This window comes from Ipomoea nil, unplaced genomic scaffold, assembly GCF_001879475.1.
Source record: "Ipomoea nil cultivar Tokyo-kokei standard unplaced genomic scaffold, Asagao_1.1 scaffold1895, whole genome shotgun sequence".
NCBI lineage: Eukaryota > Viridiplantae > Streptophyta > Magnoliopsida > Solanales > Convolvulaceae > Ipomoea > Ipomoea nil.
The window spans coordinates 1,327,661-1,344,895 of record NW_017618323.1 but is presented as its reverse complement, the minus strand read 5'-3'; the positions used below and the strand labels follow the sequence as shown (position 1 = coordinate 1,344,895).

The 17,235-nt window shown below is 35.4% G+C and overlaps 1 protein-coding gene across 3 annotated transcripts; it reads right to left on the bottom strand.

Annotated features, from left to right (window-relative positions):
* Positions 1 to 915: 915 nt before the first annotated feature.
* On the bottom strand, positions 916 to 16,975 carry LOC109193601 (DNA annealing helicase and endonuclease ZRANB3). Of its 3 annotated transcripts, XM_019344482.1 has the most exons (24): positions 16,498 to 16,975; positions 15,814 to 16,173; positions 15,335 to 15,464; positions 14,535 to 14,710; positions 11,838 to 11,911; positions 11,607 to 11,642; positions 11,421 to 11,511; positions 11,117 to 11,176; positions 10,399 to 10,594; positions 9,949 to 10,148; positions 9,707 to 9,808; positions 7,207 to 7,317; positions 6,591 to 6,656; positions 6,156 to 6,254; positions 3,930 to 4,145; positions 3,726 to 3,815; positions 3,523 to 3,627; positions 3,077 to 3,385; positions 2,685 to 2,869; positions 2,464 to 2,566; positions 2,198 to 2,343; positions 1,863 to 1,942; positions 1,405 to 1,580; positions 916 to 1,226 (listed from the first exon to the last, which is right to left on the bottom strand). In XM_019344482.1, exons 1-24 carry the CDS (start codon positions 16,846 to 16,848, stop codon positions 1,098 to 1,100), a joined length of 3,591 nt encoding a protein of 1,196 aa, XP_019200027.1. In that variant the 5' UTR covers positions 16,849 to 16,975; the 3' UTR covers positions 916 to 1,097. The 3 variants fall into 3 exon arrangements, with proteins under 3 accessions (XP_019200027.1, XP_019200029.1, XP_019200028.1); XM_019344484.1 differs by lacking the exon at positions 6,591 to 6,656; XM_019344483.1 differs by lacking the exon at positions 11,117 to 11,176.
* Between the last annotated feature and the right edge of the window lie 260 nt (positions 16,976 to 17,235).

Here is a 17,235-nt window from a genome sequence, read left to right as displayed (position 1 = left end):
CGTGTCTCACGTGTCAGCTATTATGCAAACTAAATGAGTTATTTCCACTTTTTGAAGTATGAAATCATTTAAAAAAAATGTGGAAAGGATTTAAAAATCGTTGGACCAAATTTAAAAATTTTAATAATCAAGGATCAAATATGAAAATGATCCCATACTCATTGGACCAAAAGTAAAAATAATCAAATTTATCAGTACTGAGTGAGATAAATTAACCAAATTTATCACATGAATCAGCTAATATATATGAGCGCGCTTAGGTGAGAAAAGCCGCCCAAGAGATAAATAAGAACCATTTATAGTTGTTCATGTGTCTAGATCAACAAATCAAATGTAATTTTAAAAATTCGACACAGTCACGCAGTGAAATTTTCGGCAATAACTCAAACTTTGATCTAAGTAAATGAATTATAAGTGCAAGTAACTGGTGCATCTTTGCAAATAAAAACTGCAAGTAAAACCACAGTAATTTACCTTGTTAACATTCATACACCTAAGTGCAACTAATTATAACATTAAATACACTTAGTATTGATGCTTAGTGTAAATTGTTTGCACTTATAATACAATTTGTTCAATGTTTCTTACCTGTTAGATCTAAACACGTAACTAATTGTCATGCGTTATGAATTCTCTCATGAACGCACCGTTCTCATCTGAACACAGCCCTCTATATATATATATATATATATATATATATATATATATATATATATATATGAGAGCCCCTCCCTAAATGAAAACAACAATAAGACTTTTTCACACCAACAAATCTACTACTACAAATAGCAAAATCTTGTTCGCAACATAAAATTTATGCGAATAGGTTATTGTTCATAGCAAAATAAACAAAGAAAAATATTTAAAAGTATATATGAATATGAAAAAATTAAAAATCAAAGTGTATAAGTAAGATGAGTGGATCTACAAATTTACCAAAAATTTTAGCTTTTGTAAGCCAAAATCCATAAGCTGACCATGAACTAAATCATAACCATAAGATTTACCAAACAATTAAACTAGAAATTTGAAGCAGCAAAAAACGTACAAACTCACCCACAACCCAAAAAAAAACACCAACAAACAAACAAACAAGACTATGAATCAGAGGCTTTCCCTTGATTCCCAGTTGTAGAGCTACTTGATCCTGAATATGCACTTCCTGGGATGTTAATCAGTAGATGATCATCCTCCACGTCCTCACTATCTATGGATAGTCTACTATCCTGAAATTTGATTTCAGACACCACACAACTGGGTCACTTTACCACATAAAATATGGACTACAAATTTAAAAGTTGTCAGCATAACTCAAATATATATATATATAAATTATTTTTTTTAAAAAAAATGAAAACCTCACTACAGCATTGGCAATCATGAGATAACACAACACTAACAAACCTCTGTTTTATTTTCAACTTGATCAGGCATCACAACAGTTTTGAGGTCTCTCATGATCATTCGAAGATGTTTCTTTGCCTTCTGCCTCTCTTTACGCCTTTCATTATGCTGTGCAGCGGTAACATCTGCATGGCAAGCAACACAAAGTGTCCTCATATTCTCCAACAAGCATTCACCTGCACGGGTTTCAATCAAGAAAAGAGCGCAATGTCATTAACAGCCAAAAGAATGGACAAAGACTTGATGAGGAAGAGATGTAATGTTATTAATTAAAGCTAAATTGTTAAATTAGAGAACATTTGATAGACTAGAACACAGGTGAAAGAAACCTAACACCATCCATAAAGCAACACAAAACATTCATTGTAGCTAGCCAGCTTAAAGAGTCCTAAGTGAAACACAGGCTTATAGTTTAGTAACAATTAGCAAGATGTTAAATAATTGGTTTTGGAAACAACCTCCCCCTTTATATACAGGTATAATGTGGTCAGCATGCCAAGCATTGCCTTCATTTGGTTCATCAACAAGCCTTTTAAGTCTGCAAAATATCAAAACAAACGCATTATCCAAGTCACTCACATTGGGGCTGCAAAATGATGCACAAGTGACAAGACAAATAATAAATTTTGAATTTTTTCTTGAACTTTTTGGTGACAAAAATCATCATTCTAGTCAACGTTCAACCAAATCATATTCATGCACCATTTCTAATTTTCTTGTTCTAACCAGTCATAGGAAAGTTTCATATTCATTTTGGGATTGGCAGAATAAATAAATAATTTGATGAACTTACAACTTCTTGCGTTTTGCAATCTGTGGAGCTACTTTCTTAATATGCTCTTCCCGCTTATCGTGTAACAAAGGCCTTATGTGCTTCACAAGTTTATGGCAGTTCAGTTTACAACCTGTGCAAATACCATGCTCAATTTCAGAAAGCCTCTGCAAACAGCAAAAAGCATTACCTCAATTAGAAAAGCTCCATATTCCCCAGCATATAGAAAACAATGCTTCCGGTTATAGAAAAATGCTTAAGCATTCAGACAAAAATCAAAATTTGACCTCACGAATGTATCTACGGCTTGTTCTTAATCTGTATTCTTCATGACAGTCCAAAGAGCAGAATAGATCCTCAAAGTATTCAGGCTCCTTGGCGTTGCTTTTCCTGGACAATAAATTTTGATTATATATTTAACTTGGTATTGACAATAAATTTTGATCATAGATTTAAATCAATAGTTTCTAAATTTCACTTATTTTAATAGACTAATGCATGAACTAACTTGCAAACAGATTGACAAAGTTTACAAAGTGGTTCATCCTTGTCTGACCACCCTTGTGTATATACTCTCTCCTTTTTGTTGCTGCCAACAAGTCGAACAGTCTTCCATGTGGCATTTGAGGGCAAAGGATGGCTTATCTCGTCCAATGGTGTAGTGCGCTTCTTGCTCCGACCTTTTAGCAGTCCCTGACAGAAATCCAAGATGTTAAAAAAAAGAAAATCAAAACAAGGTGACTGAAAAGATTCTTTTGTCAATTTGTTGCCGAACTTTCCAAGGCTGTAAATGATCCCAAAAACCTTGCCTGGCATTTAAAAAGGTGGCAAAGCAATAAATAGCTTGGGATCTAACCAAACAGAGGGCCATGGATGTGGGAAAATCACAACTATACATACCTCATTATCATAGTTAATGTTCTCATTCAAATAACACAACTCAGTAGATAATGGGAGTTGTAAAGGTTTTCCCATAAGTTTCTTTTGCTTTATAGGCCTCAAACTGTTCCACTCATTAACAAAGGACTGAAGAACATGGCTAAATGCCGGGTCATCCTTGATACATTTGTAAGCCTTTTCCTTGTCATCCACAGAAGCATGAAGCAAATCAAGTTCTTCTTGTCGGAAATTTTCAAAAAGTGGCCTTGGTCTTGTATCTTTTCCTGGAATGCAAGAGTATAAGTGGATCCTTCCCGTGTAAGGGCTTACCTGAAAGAAAAAGAAACATAACACCCCCACACATAATCACATCTCAGAAAAATATGCAAATATAGTTTTAAGAGACAGGGACTTGATAGGAAAGCTGTGCCGACATAAATGCATATTAAGCAATTTAATTATCATACCTCAAAACGCAGAGACTTTAGATGGATAGAGCTACCATTGTTTGATTCAATTTGTTTGACAGATCCACAATCATGAACCTTTGACTCCATGAGTGCAACGTTTAACTACATGACCAAAATTACAATCCCATTATGCCTTTAGGTAACCATATGTGAGTTGAGCTGATCGATGTTGCAGAAAGAAAAAATGACAAAGAAAATACCTTCTCTTCTTGATTGTGATCACTGTCCTCCGAATCTGATTCATCAGAAGTGCACTCCAATGTATCAATTTTGGATTTGGTTACAGCTTGCTTTCCCATTTTAGGACAGAAACAATGCAGACATAATCCAACAATGTCAGAATTCAGACGGACAAAAAATTAGGAACTAGGTTCAGTTTATATTAGAATAGCAAGAATTACTACCTCAAGGTCATTTGATTGCGAAGACGATATATACACAGCACTTTCATTATGTTCTTGGTTACTCTCAGTCACCATTTTATCTGATTCATTACAGCAAGGGTTCTGAATTTTTGTTGGCTGTAAAAGACAAACTTCATTTTTTTCCTCATTTGGTATAAAGTTCTTTCTTTTCTCTTTAATTTTCCCAGCTGTTCCAAGGTAAGAAACATCATCAACCTGTTAAGCATCAGATGTGCAACAAGTTGAAATCCAAGTATTGAAGGAAAAATAAATAAATAAATAAATAAATAATAACCAAAACAAAAAAGGTATCCCTGGCAAAAACAAAAATAAAAGAAAAAAAGGGGAAAAATTAATTTCATGGTGAGTTTGAAGAGAGACCTTAAACCAAGGACTCTATTATACAGTGATGCATCCTTCAAAGTTTTTAGTTGACGGAAATTTGAGAAGTACAAGGAATCAAACTTGGGAAAACGGTAGGAGAACAGACTATTTGGTATGCACACCACTTAAGGGAACAGACCTTAAAACATCTCGAGAATCTAATAACAGTTTATTTAAGAGCTGAACCCTTGAAACTTGAGCTTAATCAAAAAGCTGATATATAGTGTTTTTTTTTGTGGGGAGCTGATATAGAATGTAAGTATAAATATAATTCAGAACAGTACAGATATTTGTCCAAAAGTAATATCAGAGTTTCACTTGACAAGGCCTGGAGCCATATTTGTTAGACTCGCATTATATTTCTCTCAAGACTCCTCTAGGAGATTTTGAAAGTTCAATCAGATGGACTATAATGCTTTCGAATTTCAGATTTTTAGCTCATAACTTAGGGCAATAATTGTATTAGCAGTACTTGATATGGTTATGAGTCCTAGACCCTTAAAAGGCAGGCTTAGAGTAGACAAAGCTATCATGTAGCTTAATCACATTGTGCAGGAGATTAATTTTCAGGGTTACTAGTTCATGAACTAGGACCAGCATGGTATTAGCTGTATTAGATATGACTATGAACCTATAAAGCCTTAACAGGGCGTTTGGTTGGAGAGGGGGAATTATGTGGGAAAGGAATTGTAATTCCATGGGAGTTGAATTACTAGGAATAAAGTGGGAATTTAAATTCCAGTGTTTGGTTGACAGGAATAGAACTACTGGGAATTTCAATTCCAATGTTTGGTATACATGGGAATTGAAAGGGAATAAGTAGTATAAAGTCAAAAATGTCCATTGTTGTTGTTAGACATTAATTTTAGGTTAAAAAAGGAATGGGTAATTTTGACTCATCACTATCTTTTTTTCCCAGGAATTAAAATACCAAGGGGGGACATGGGATTTTAATTCCATGAAAATGGGGGAATTGCAATTCCATGGAATTGTAATTCCCTCCAACCAAACTACGGAATTTAATGGCCTTTGGAATTAGGTGAGAATTAAGTGGGAAGGGAATTTAAAATCCCTCCAACCAAACGCCCTGCAAAGGGCTTGCTATGGTTTTCAATTAAAATAAAATAAAAAAATGCTGCTAGGTAGCTTAGTCTCCTTGTGATGAAGAGAACTGATGAGTGGCTAGGTTCTCTCAGAGGGCAAGTTTCAAGAAGAAATTCTTGTTTAAGCACAGAGATGACCAAGAGAAATATATAGGCATGACTAGTGAGAAGATATATCAAAAATAAAAATTAGGATCCTCAGAGAAACAAAGGTGTGATGTACCCCTAAGAGAGACTCTCACGTGTGCATAAGGGGCTTGTGGCCCCACAAGTATCTCTCAGTTTCAAGAACCCACTCCACTAAATTTCAGACTGCCTTCTGTTCTCACATTCTCTTCATCAAATGACCATATGGCTAAAAGAATTGATTAATATGCAGCTGAACAATTCATGGTCCTCACTAGAGGTAGCAATTACTCAGAGCTTTGGAAGAAGGGATTTTAGTTTACTCTTTTACAACTTGGAATCACACTATCCTGTCTGGAGATGGTGTTTTTATGGGAGGACAATTAAGAGTGCCATGAAAACATGATAATAAGATGAAAAGATCTACTATGTTTTTCAAAATTTTTTTTTTTTTTAAAAGGTGGCCAATGATGACAAAGTCCCTGCACATTCATGAGAACTTTAGGTAATAATCAGTTTCCATCTGCTAATTCATTTTCCAACATTGCAGGAGACCTAGAACTCTTGTACTGTAAGGGTAGGACAAACTGTGTAAGGTAATTTCTTCGCCTACCTCTATTTCCTGTACTGCATCATACTTCCCGTTCATTGTTGATGAAACTCGATGCAAACTTCTATTCAGGCTTTGCCAACAAATTTCATCAGCAGTATCCTGAAAGAAGGTCAAACATATAATACTGACCAAAGGGTTCAAATTATATCATGGACCCCAGCCACAAGTAATGTTTATTTCTTTTTAAGTTAATATTTATCAAAGACAAGAAATGTTTATCACTGAAATGGAGAGTACTCTATGCTTGATGCACAAGGTCCATAAAATACCCTTTTTCCCTTTTTCGATGAATGGAGATTGAACCTGAAATCTCACAAGTGTAGTTTTAGGTTTATGCAGCTGGACTATATGGTCATTGGCATGGAGTCCATAATATACCAATTTAACTAAAAAAAGTCTGTCTGACCAATAACAGGTAATGCATAGAAGTGGCACCTTTGCACAAAAGATATATATGTTAACTGCATTTGTTTGCCCTAGTCTATGAGCTCTATCTTCAGCCTACAAGCTCAAAATATATAAAGATCAGGTAACTGGTCAAGAATCACACAAAATTGAAAGGAATTAACAGCATTTAAATATAAAAAGAAAACCAGTAGGCTAGTTGGATTTTTCCCTTACTTTCTCCAATCATGTTGGGGATTTAAGGATTTGAGTGTAAAGCAGTAGTTGAGGAATCAGTCAAAACAGGACCAGTAAAATGGTTGAGATTTTTCATTAATTATCTAATGCCAAGCAAATGTTAGACGAATAAAAGTTTCAAATACCTGGTTTTGTGGGAGTCCTCACAGAATTTGACTTCAAATGAGTAACGAGTATAACTAGGGACTATATACATTTGTCAACAATTATCCAACAGGTTGCAGCTAACATATTTATATTTTATAACAGACAAAATCATAAGAAATCACCTAATGCCATTTAAACATGCACAGAGGTGGTTCAAGGATGAGTGCTTATAAAATTGTGTAGCAAATCTGAACTTGGAGAATTTTTTTTATTTTTATTTTTTAAAGGAGAGGATTTCTCTGAAGAAGCACAATAGATGCACCTGTTGCATGTGTGCAGGTTCCTTTGGCAGTTCCAAGAAGACAACATTTTGAGCTGCTGACAAGTTTAGTCCTGAACCACCAGCAAGTATTCCAACTATTGCAATCTTAACCTGGAAAAAAAAAGTAAATTCAGTATGCTTTACCCTTTGTTTATGTTGAATGTTGAATGTTAAGAGTCCCACATTGATAAAATAAGAGAGAACATATCAGTTTATAAGGCCATGAGTTAGATTAGCTAATTGGTTGGATTCAATCTTTTAATGTGGTTTGGACCATGTGCATTATAGCCCAATTGAGTGACCCTAGCCCAATCTTAGTTTATAACATTGAATATTAGGAAACTCCTAGTAAGAGTGGGCTTAGTTTTGCTACTCCTATTAGGATTGATTTAATATATATAGAGGTATATAGTACACATAGAGACAATCTATTGTAATATTTCATTTCATTATAATATATTCTTTCTCTTTGGTTTCTCACATATTTTGCTTCCGCCTAACTGGCGGATGGTTGTTATTCTCCACCCGCCAGGCCTTTCAATCCCTCAATTTCAACATGGTATCAGAGCCTAAAACAAACCCTAAATAAAAACCCTTTCTTCTGCTGCCACCACTACCGCGACTGTCATTCTTCGTTCCGACGTGCCTAGTGGTTGTTCTTCCAATCTTTCACCACTGGACTCTTCTGAACCTCGTCACAAACCTACGCCTGAAGACCCGTCGTCAATCTCCGCCGCACGCCACCACCGCCGTCGAAATTTCCCTTGGTTTTCCGACTAGATCTCCTTTTTCTCCGATGATTTTTTTGCCTCACCTCCTACACTATTGGGTTCCTCCCCTCTTTGCGACCTAACCTGGATAATTTCATCATCGTCATCCTGCTCTATTGCCGGCATCACGCGCCAGCGAACTTTCCTCCTCTGATGTATTTTTCCAGTGAAAATTGACCAGATTGTTGTTTTGCCCTTCTTTGGACCTTTTTGGTGAAATTTGAAGGCTTTTTGGGTTTGTTGCCAAACTTCTTCCCAGGGTGTTTTGGACCTTTTGGTATAACCGTGTTTGTTTCTTTATTTCCGATATGCCTTATCCCAAGGGTGTTCAATTTCAGCACTACTTTAAAGGCCTTTGATTATTTACCATGTTTCAAGTAAGGGGGAGTGTGACTATCTACAATCGGTGTGTTATCTTCATCATGTTGCTTTGGGTTTATCTTCATTACTATGGGCTCTACTGCATCCTTTGCTATTCTTTGCTCCCTTTTGCCTCTACCACTCTTGATGAAGGCGTTATTGGCATGTCCTAGAGTGTTTATGTTGTGCTATCTTGAGGTTGTTCATGTTCAACTCTATCCTTGGTGTGTTCATCTCCATTCCTGAGGATCGTGTTCAACTCTATCCTTGGTGTGTTCATTCCCAATATCGTGTTCAATATTGTCCTTGGTGTATTCATTCCCAAGATCGTGTTCATCTCCCTTCTTGGTGCGTTCGTCTTCATTCCCAAGGAAGGGCCAAGCATAGTGCCATCTCTTTTGAAGCCGTCCAACACTTATCCTCTAGCTGCATTTAATCTTCATTTGTAATCTTTGAGTGAGGTAGAGTGCTTGTTTTATTCCAAGCTAAGAATTTCTAGATGTTCCAGCTTGCGAGGAGTGTTGAATATTAGGAAACACCTAGAAGGAGTGAGCTTAGTTTCCTATTCCTATTAGGATTGATTTAGTATATAGTTTAGTATATATAGAGGTATAGAGTACATAGAGAAAGAATATATTGTAATTTTTCATTATAATATATTCTTTCTCTTTGGTTTCTCACATATTTTGCTCCCGCCTAACTGGCGGGTGGTTATTATTCTCCACCCGCCAAACCTTTCAATCCCTCAATTTCAACAGTTTAAAAATTGAGTTCAACAATCTCTAAAGACGTGCTTAACATATTGTGCACTGCCTCTAACAGCATCTTTCCAACAATTGAGAACTTTAAATGTATTCTTCCTTTATTTTATATCAGATATCATCTATTCTTTTTGGGCTACCTCTAACAGCATCTTTCCAACAATTGAGAACTTTAAATGTACTTGTGCTTTCTTTTTATAAGTTCCATAAGTCATTCTTGCACTGCCCCAACTATCATTTTACTCTGTAATACTTAGGGTGCTAAAAATTTGAAATGTTGCCACATTTATCTTTATTTAACCAGAAACCAACCATACTTTAGATAACTCTTATAACACTTGGTGATGGCGAGTTAGAAAATATTGAAAACATTGACGAAGTGATTTAAATTAGAACGCCACCTGCATGATAGAGCACATGCATCATTTTTCAGTAAAATGAAATTTATGTAGTTGACCTTTCTCAAGAAAATTTCTTAGGAAGGAACCCTTTCTAGAATTTTGCAGTAGACCCTTGTTTGCAATCACCTCAATCAATCAAATATTCAAATCAACTAAAAACATTAAAAATTTAGAATGAAAAGAAAATTTCTTTTAGAAAATAGCGGACCTCTTTGGAGTTTTGGAAGGATAGAATAGCTGACTGCCTTTCAAAAGCAGGTGTATTCCCATCAATACGAACATAGTTTATCCCTTTATCATAAACAAATTCCTGTACAATTTCAGTCGAGTCAATTTAATTAAAAGAAGAATTCACTCACAGCTCAAACACAACCTAGTACATATTTGGTAAAAAGTAAAAACAAATTAAAAAATGCACAATCCCATTGAATAAAAGTAGGAAGGATTCACCTGCACTCCATCAAGAACCTTATGATGGTGAGCAAATATTATCATTTTTTGTGAACTGCAATTTGCACCAATTGGTTCCTCATCGCCTATTTCTGCAATGACTGGATGTATGGAGAGCCATTCACAGAATCCTGACAACTTTGCAATTCCAAGTTCCTGCTCAGAGAGCTTTGCAGTACATTCTTGATTGCCACTATTACCTGTAAGGGTGTAGCAATTAGGATATTTAACATGCATCATATTGTTATTTGGCACATTGTTAAATAATATCATTAAATCTACAGTTTACAATGTCCACAATGGTGCAGTTATATGTAGTTATATAATAGGAGAAAAATAACAGTATCCTAATTGAAAAATTCAAATCCAGAAGACAAGGTATAAGCAGAGAAAGATGTTCATTAGATGCACTATCCATAGATTAACACAGAGGATCTGGAATTCCATTACCTGCAGTTTTATCAGGAATGTCCACTGCAGTACTTTCAGCATCAGTTCCACTGGCATCAAGGCTCGGGGCATTGCCACTTGACACTCTGGTAGAAGCCATTGCATTAGCAATATCTGATTTCTTTAAGACCAGCCTTATGATTTGGCGACGCTTGGGTGGCAACTGTACTAGTACATGCACCTTCAATCGTCGTATCTGCAACATACAAAGTAAAAGAGAAAGAAAGCCATGTTTTCAGCACAGAAACAAAGAGTAAATGGCAACAAGCTATATTTAAGGGATGTGACTGTTACAGGCTTTTGCTGTCCCTGATAACAAATTTTCACTCATGAAAAGAACAAGAGAGGGAAACAGGAAAACGGCAGAGAGAGAGAAACAGGAAACAAAGGAACTTAAGAGCATTAAGAGAAAAATTACATCAATCACAAACACACAGACTTTTGATGTCCCTGAAATAAAAATCAATTATGAAAAGAAGAGAGGGAAACAGGAAAACTGCAGAGAGAAAGAGAGAGAAAACCGGAAACAAAGGAACTTATTAGCATTAAGAGAAAAATTGCACAGACACGTATGTACATATGTATGACCCGAAAGGATAAGGTTTTCAGTTGTGAAATGAAGACAATGGAAAAATGCAATCGTATATAAAGTAAAAGAGTGTGGAAAGAGAAGTATCATTAAGCAAAATTCTGAAGATCACAGAAAGCAAGAGCACACCATAACAGTTTGCTTAAGCAACATATGTAATTCTTCCAAACGAATCCCCTTAGAGAAATCCTACAAGGAAGAAAACAACATATCATGTCATCAACTTTAGATGGGAGTAAATCATAACTTTATGGAACTAGTAAATTAATGAATCAGCAAGACAGCAAATGAAACAACCAAAGAGTTATAACCCAAAGCCACCTTTATTATGTCAACCAGTCATAGAGTACAATGTCAGATCAATTAAAAAGAAATTTAAAGATAAATTTAGAGTACTTCGTAATGAACTTCGAGTTGAAGTAACCCAACTTACATAGAAATCCTTCCCTTGGCAACCTTTAACAAGTTTGATAGAGCAGTAAGTCTTTGCAAATTCATATTTAGTCTTTCCAAGTAAACCTGGCCTAAAAGAAGCATGTACTGTCAAAAGAATGAGTAGGAAAAAAGAGTTCCATAATTGACAATAAATAAATCTATTATTGCAAAGACAGAAAGTTACCATAGCATATTTATCTGATGAAATATGTCATATGGCCTATTAGCACCTAGGAAAACATTCAACTTGGATATAAGAATCAGAAGTTAATTATAAGTACAAAACATAGAGTATGCCCAATAAGGACAAAACAGGAAATCAAATAGATTGATCTTTGAAAGATGGGAAAGAAAATACAGGGGTTAAGCTCTTTGCAAACAGAGCTGAAATAGAACAATCTAAATTTCTCACAACCTTGATAGAGAAGGAGTTCCTGACAATAGAATTAAATGCTTGATATTCACTGCAACATCAAGAACAGCTTTTATCTGACAAACACAACAAAGAGAACTAAGTAGCAATTGCAATCAGCAGATAGAATAACAATTACATATGCTGATATGGTAGAAAAAATTATGAATACAGTTAGTTAAACTAAGCACTGTCTCATCACCAGAAACAAAAATCATTTCCCTTGTGTCAATACCTCAAAAACATAACTTGTTTTGATACAAGCCTATAAAAGTGACATTGTCCAATTTGATGACAAAGCGATGTGGTAAAACAGGAAACAAATGGAAATGGGTTACCAACCCATTGCAGTTCATCTCAAACTTCAGTTGACTGGGCAGCTTTTGTGAAGTTATGGTTTAAAGGCCAGGGTATGTCAGATCATTTAATGAAGAATTTGAGCAAAATTACTAAAAATGCAAAAGAATGGGAAAAGGCAAACACCCTGCTTTGTAATATGTTGTGGTAGTCTATTGATCTTATAAGCTTTATAACATATATAAAGTTTATGAAACCTGCAAGGCAGTTTGGGACAAGGCAAGATCTCTTTATACTAATGATGTTCAACAATTGTATTCTATAGTCTCCAGTATTGTTGGGCTTCAGCAACAAAATATGGATATGCCTAATTTTCTTGGTCAAATTGAAGCTTTGAAAGACTTTCAACACACTTCACTCGATAAACACCATTGTGGAAGATCAATTAAAGCATCAGGGCAAATTTTTTATGGTTCTTACCCTGGCCGCTCTCCTAATAAACTATACGGATACTTTCTCCCATGTTGCTAAAATTACCTCTACTCGATTGTTTTTGTCTTTGGCTGCCATAAGTTATTGGCCCTTATACCAGTTGGACATTAAAAATGTTTTCTTGCATGGAGATCTCATCAAAGAAGTTTATATGGAGCAACAACTAGCATTTGTTGCTCAGGGGAGTTTGGCTTGGTTTGTAAACTTTGACGATCTCTTTAGGGTAAAGCAGTCCCCAAGAGCATGGTTTGGTCGTTTCAGCACAATCATTAGTACTTTTGAATGATTCTGAGTAAAGTTGACTATTCTGTGTTTTATCGACTCCCGATGGAGGGAAATTGTATCTACCTTGTAGTATACGTGGATGACATTGTGATTACTGGCAATGACAAGGCATATCCCAATTAAAAGAACATCTCTTTAAGAGATTCTAGACTAAGGATTTGGGTAAGTTAAAGTATTTTCTTGGAATTCAGGTGGCCCAATCCTGTAATGGTGTAATTATCTCACAAAGGAAGTATGCTTTAGACATTCTTGAGGAAAATAGGATGCTTGATTGCAAACCCATCGATAGTCCTATGGATCCTAATGTCAAACTCTTCCCAAATCAAGGGGAAACACTATTCGAACCAGAGCATTACAAGGAACTCATTGGGAAATTGAACAATCACACAATCACTCGCCCAAATATCTCCTTTGCAGTAAGTGTATTAAGCCAATTTTTAGAAAATCCTTGTATTGATCACTGGAATGCTACTACTCGAGTTTTGAAATACATCAAGAAAGCACCAGGACGAGGATTGATTTATGAAGATAAAGGTCATACTTGGATCATTGGATACTCTACTGCTAATTGGGCAAGTTCTCCATTTGACAGACACTCCACATCTGGGTATTGTATTCTCATTGGTGGTAACTTGATTTCATGGAAAAGCAAGAAGCTAGATGTGGTAGCCAAATCTAGTGCAGAAACTAAATATCGTGACATGGCTTTAGCAACATGTGAACTTATATGGCTAAAGCACTTACTTCAATTGCTACAATATTGTGATCTTACAAAGATGACACTAATATGTGAGAACCAGGCAGCTCAACATATTGCTATGAAAGTATGAATCCATTCTTTCACGAACGAACCAAACATATTAAAGTTGACTATCACTTCATTAGGGAAAAGATTATGTCAGGATTGACTACAAGCCATGTTAACTCCACTAATCAATTGGCGGATATTCTCACTAAGTCTCTTAGAGGTCCCAAGATAAAATATATTTGTAACAAGCTTGGCGCATATGACTATATGATCCAACTTGAGGGGAGTATTAGAATACAAGAGTCATGTACTCATGTCCTATATAAAGAGTCATGTCTTTATAGTTTAGGTTCCTTACTAGTATATATACTCTGTTGTACCAATCATTTGAATCCATCAAATTCAAGTGTCTTTCTTCACAAATAATATCACAAAAATATGCAACATGGATGATTATATTTGTTTTTGGGCCTTCACTCCTTGACATCACTTCAAGGCATGATGCATGAAATTGTTAACTAGATAAAGAGGCTACCATTTCAACTGCCTATTTTGGTCTTTGGAACATGCCATGTAGAAATCACATAGATATATAAGTATATAACTATTAGATGGAGATAAACCTCATAATACAATTCTGAACTAACATTTTCAATTTTCAAATACATAGCATAAAGTTTACAGGTTTATTTCCTCTGTTAGTATACAGTTCGTATTACCAATTAAAAAAATCAAATCAGTAATATATAGAGTATACAAACCATTAAAAGATTTTAGAACAGAAAATACAAGACTTATTATTCTTCTTTCTTTAACTATTCTTATTAGCCTTTTTTTTTTAAATATATTAGCCTTTTAGTACATGATAATCTTATTACCTCTTCAGGTTCAGATTTTTTCTTTGAACATCGGAGATGATGTGATTCATCAATGATTAAGATAGCCCATTCATGCTTCAAAATACTCCTTCGCAAGCGTTTTAGCATTGTGTATGAGATGACCACAAATCTAGGGCATCTACTTAAATGAGAAGGGTTATCTTGATGACCAAAAACTGAGATGAAAAGACTAAATTAGTAACAGAAGGGGTATCATGGGCATAGAAGACTGAAAGATAAAGAAAGCAGCCAGGATAGTGAAACATTATTTTGGTCATAAGAGAAATTATGACATGCAATCATATAAAGGCCAGAACATTATCAACTGTGAAGTTGAAATCAGCAACATTATAACTAATTAGCATTTTGCTCACTCCCTAGGCTTCAAGCTCCATCCCAACCCCAAAGGAAAAAAAAAAAAAAAAAAAAAAAAAAAAAAAAAAAAAAAACAAAGGGAAAAAGAAAAGGACAAAATATAAAATAAAAAAGATTGGGGGTGGGGGGCTAAAAACAAAAAGAATATGGGAATAAAAGCCAGCTCTTTAATATCTATAACTAAAGAGATAAAAGACCTCCGATTCAGAATAAGTAGCAATACCCTTGAACACTGTACAACTAAAGTTGCACCAACATTCAAAATTAAGAATATAGCCAAACTGTGAAATCAATACCTATCAAGAATATACAATTGCACCAAATATTATGACTTCAACATGCTCCCAAGTCCCAAACCAGAGCTTAGCCCATAAAAATGTTTTTAAAAAAAAAAAGTTCAATAGAAGGTAAGCTTTAAATGCTACCGAGATGGATATCAGAAGGCAAACAAGAAAGCCAATGTTCCAATTCTTCTGCCCAAGAATATCTCAAAATAGCTGGGCAAACAATGAGTGTAGGACCTTCATTCATGAAACACCTTGCAATAGCAATAGCCTGAAAATTGAAAGCAAGAGCCCTTTAATGATATACACCCTCTATGTAATTCTATATGAATGGAGTTTAAAGAGGAAGAATAATTCTGCAACATTAATGCTTCTATTTCATAATAGTGCACACATATATTAGATGCTGAGTTTAACTTGTGTTAACTACTAGACCCTAGTCTCAATTCTTAAACCTTACAACAGTAGAACGTTAATAAACTTCAATGCTCATCTATAAGCTAAATATAAATGACTGGCACACTTAAATATCATTTCTAAAAACTTTAAAATTGATTATGCAAATAAATGACATCAAATCTCTCAGATCGTTGTAAACTATATTATGATTTCTTTGCTACCTGGAGGGTTTTGCCAAGCCCCATTTCATCAGCAATAAGACATCTTCCACCCCTCCTGAGCCCAAACCTTATACCTTCAAGTTGAAAAGGTAGCAATGTGTCCAGCAAGGTTTTAGGAAGTTCACTAATTAACTCATCAACCTTCTCATCAGGTAGATGCTCTGGTCTACAAGGTATCCATCTCCCTGCATTAAAGGAATGGGAAAGCCTTTCAACAACATTGAGTGTTCCCCAGGGTATTTCTTCACACTCAATGTCCTTACAACTCTTAATGGACCTTAGAACTGCTTCATAATCTGGAAGCTTATACACACAACCCCTTCCGCCACCAGTGTTTTGAGTGTAATGTGATGGAACAACCTAATACAAAATCCAGTGAACTTTAATCCTTTAACATATTCCATAGCATCAAACAAGAGAAAATTATCAATGAAACCATTACAGCTCAATTGTCTCTAGGTTCCTAAATGGCAGATATTCCTAAAAATGTTAGCCAAGAAAATCAACCACCATAAGGATAAGAATGCTAGCTATTATGAAGAATGAGAAATTATCCTACAATTAATAGGCAATCTTCGAGCTTTCTGTTGTCCATTCGAAAATGTTTTCTCTTTTTAAAATTAAGAAAATGTTCATTATGCAGTTCAAGATAAGAATGTAGACATGGATAATCTGTTCTCTTACACAGAAGAGTAATTCATTCAGCTTTTGGAAGCAAACTTCTTCTCCGGGGTAAGGAAACCCCTGGACAGGTTGAGGAGTGACAGAGAACGAATCGGGAGAGCAAATTTCGAGCATGACCCGGAATCTTTCTAGCGGAGGAGCCGACGACTCGGGCTTCCGGAGCAGGTCGGACGCAGAAGCGGGATTGGTTTTGGGTAAAACAGCAGTGGCAGTGGCAGTGGCGGGAGAGGATTCGGACGAGGGTTTTTGACATTTAAGAAGCTTCCAAGCTTCTTGATTGGCTTTGCGCTTTGCCAAGGCCGCGAGTCGGTTTGCTTCGGCTCGTTTTCTCTGCTCCTCCGTGATTTCCATTTATTTTGGATTTGCTGAAGTTTGTATTTGGCAAGAGCCAGAAGAATAGCGTAGGGAAGTAGATTTTGAAATGGAGGAGCGCAAAAGCAAGGCGGGGAAGAACAAGAACCGAACAAGGTTGCTACGCGCTCACGCGGTGTAAGAAGAGAAAAAATGAGGTAAATTTTGATTTGGTTGTAAATAAACTAGGATTGTAACCGGATCAATATTGTTTAACTTATTATCCAATTGTGTGAAATATTTAAGAAAATGTTCAATTAAAAAGTCAAGCTGAAATAAAAATAGAAATAATAATGAAATTACTTTAACATACATTCGAATAAAATTAACTGTTACAAAATTACAAATTATTAAAAATTTTGTGATATACCACGTTGGTTGTTGATA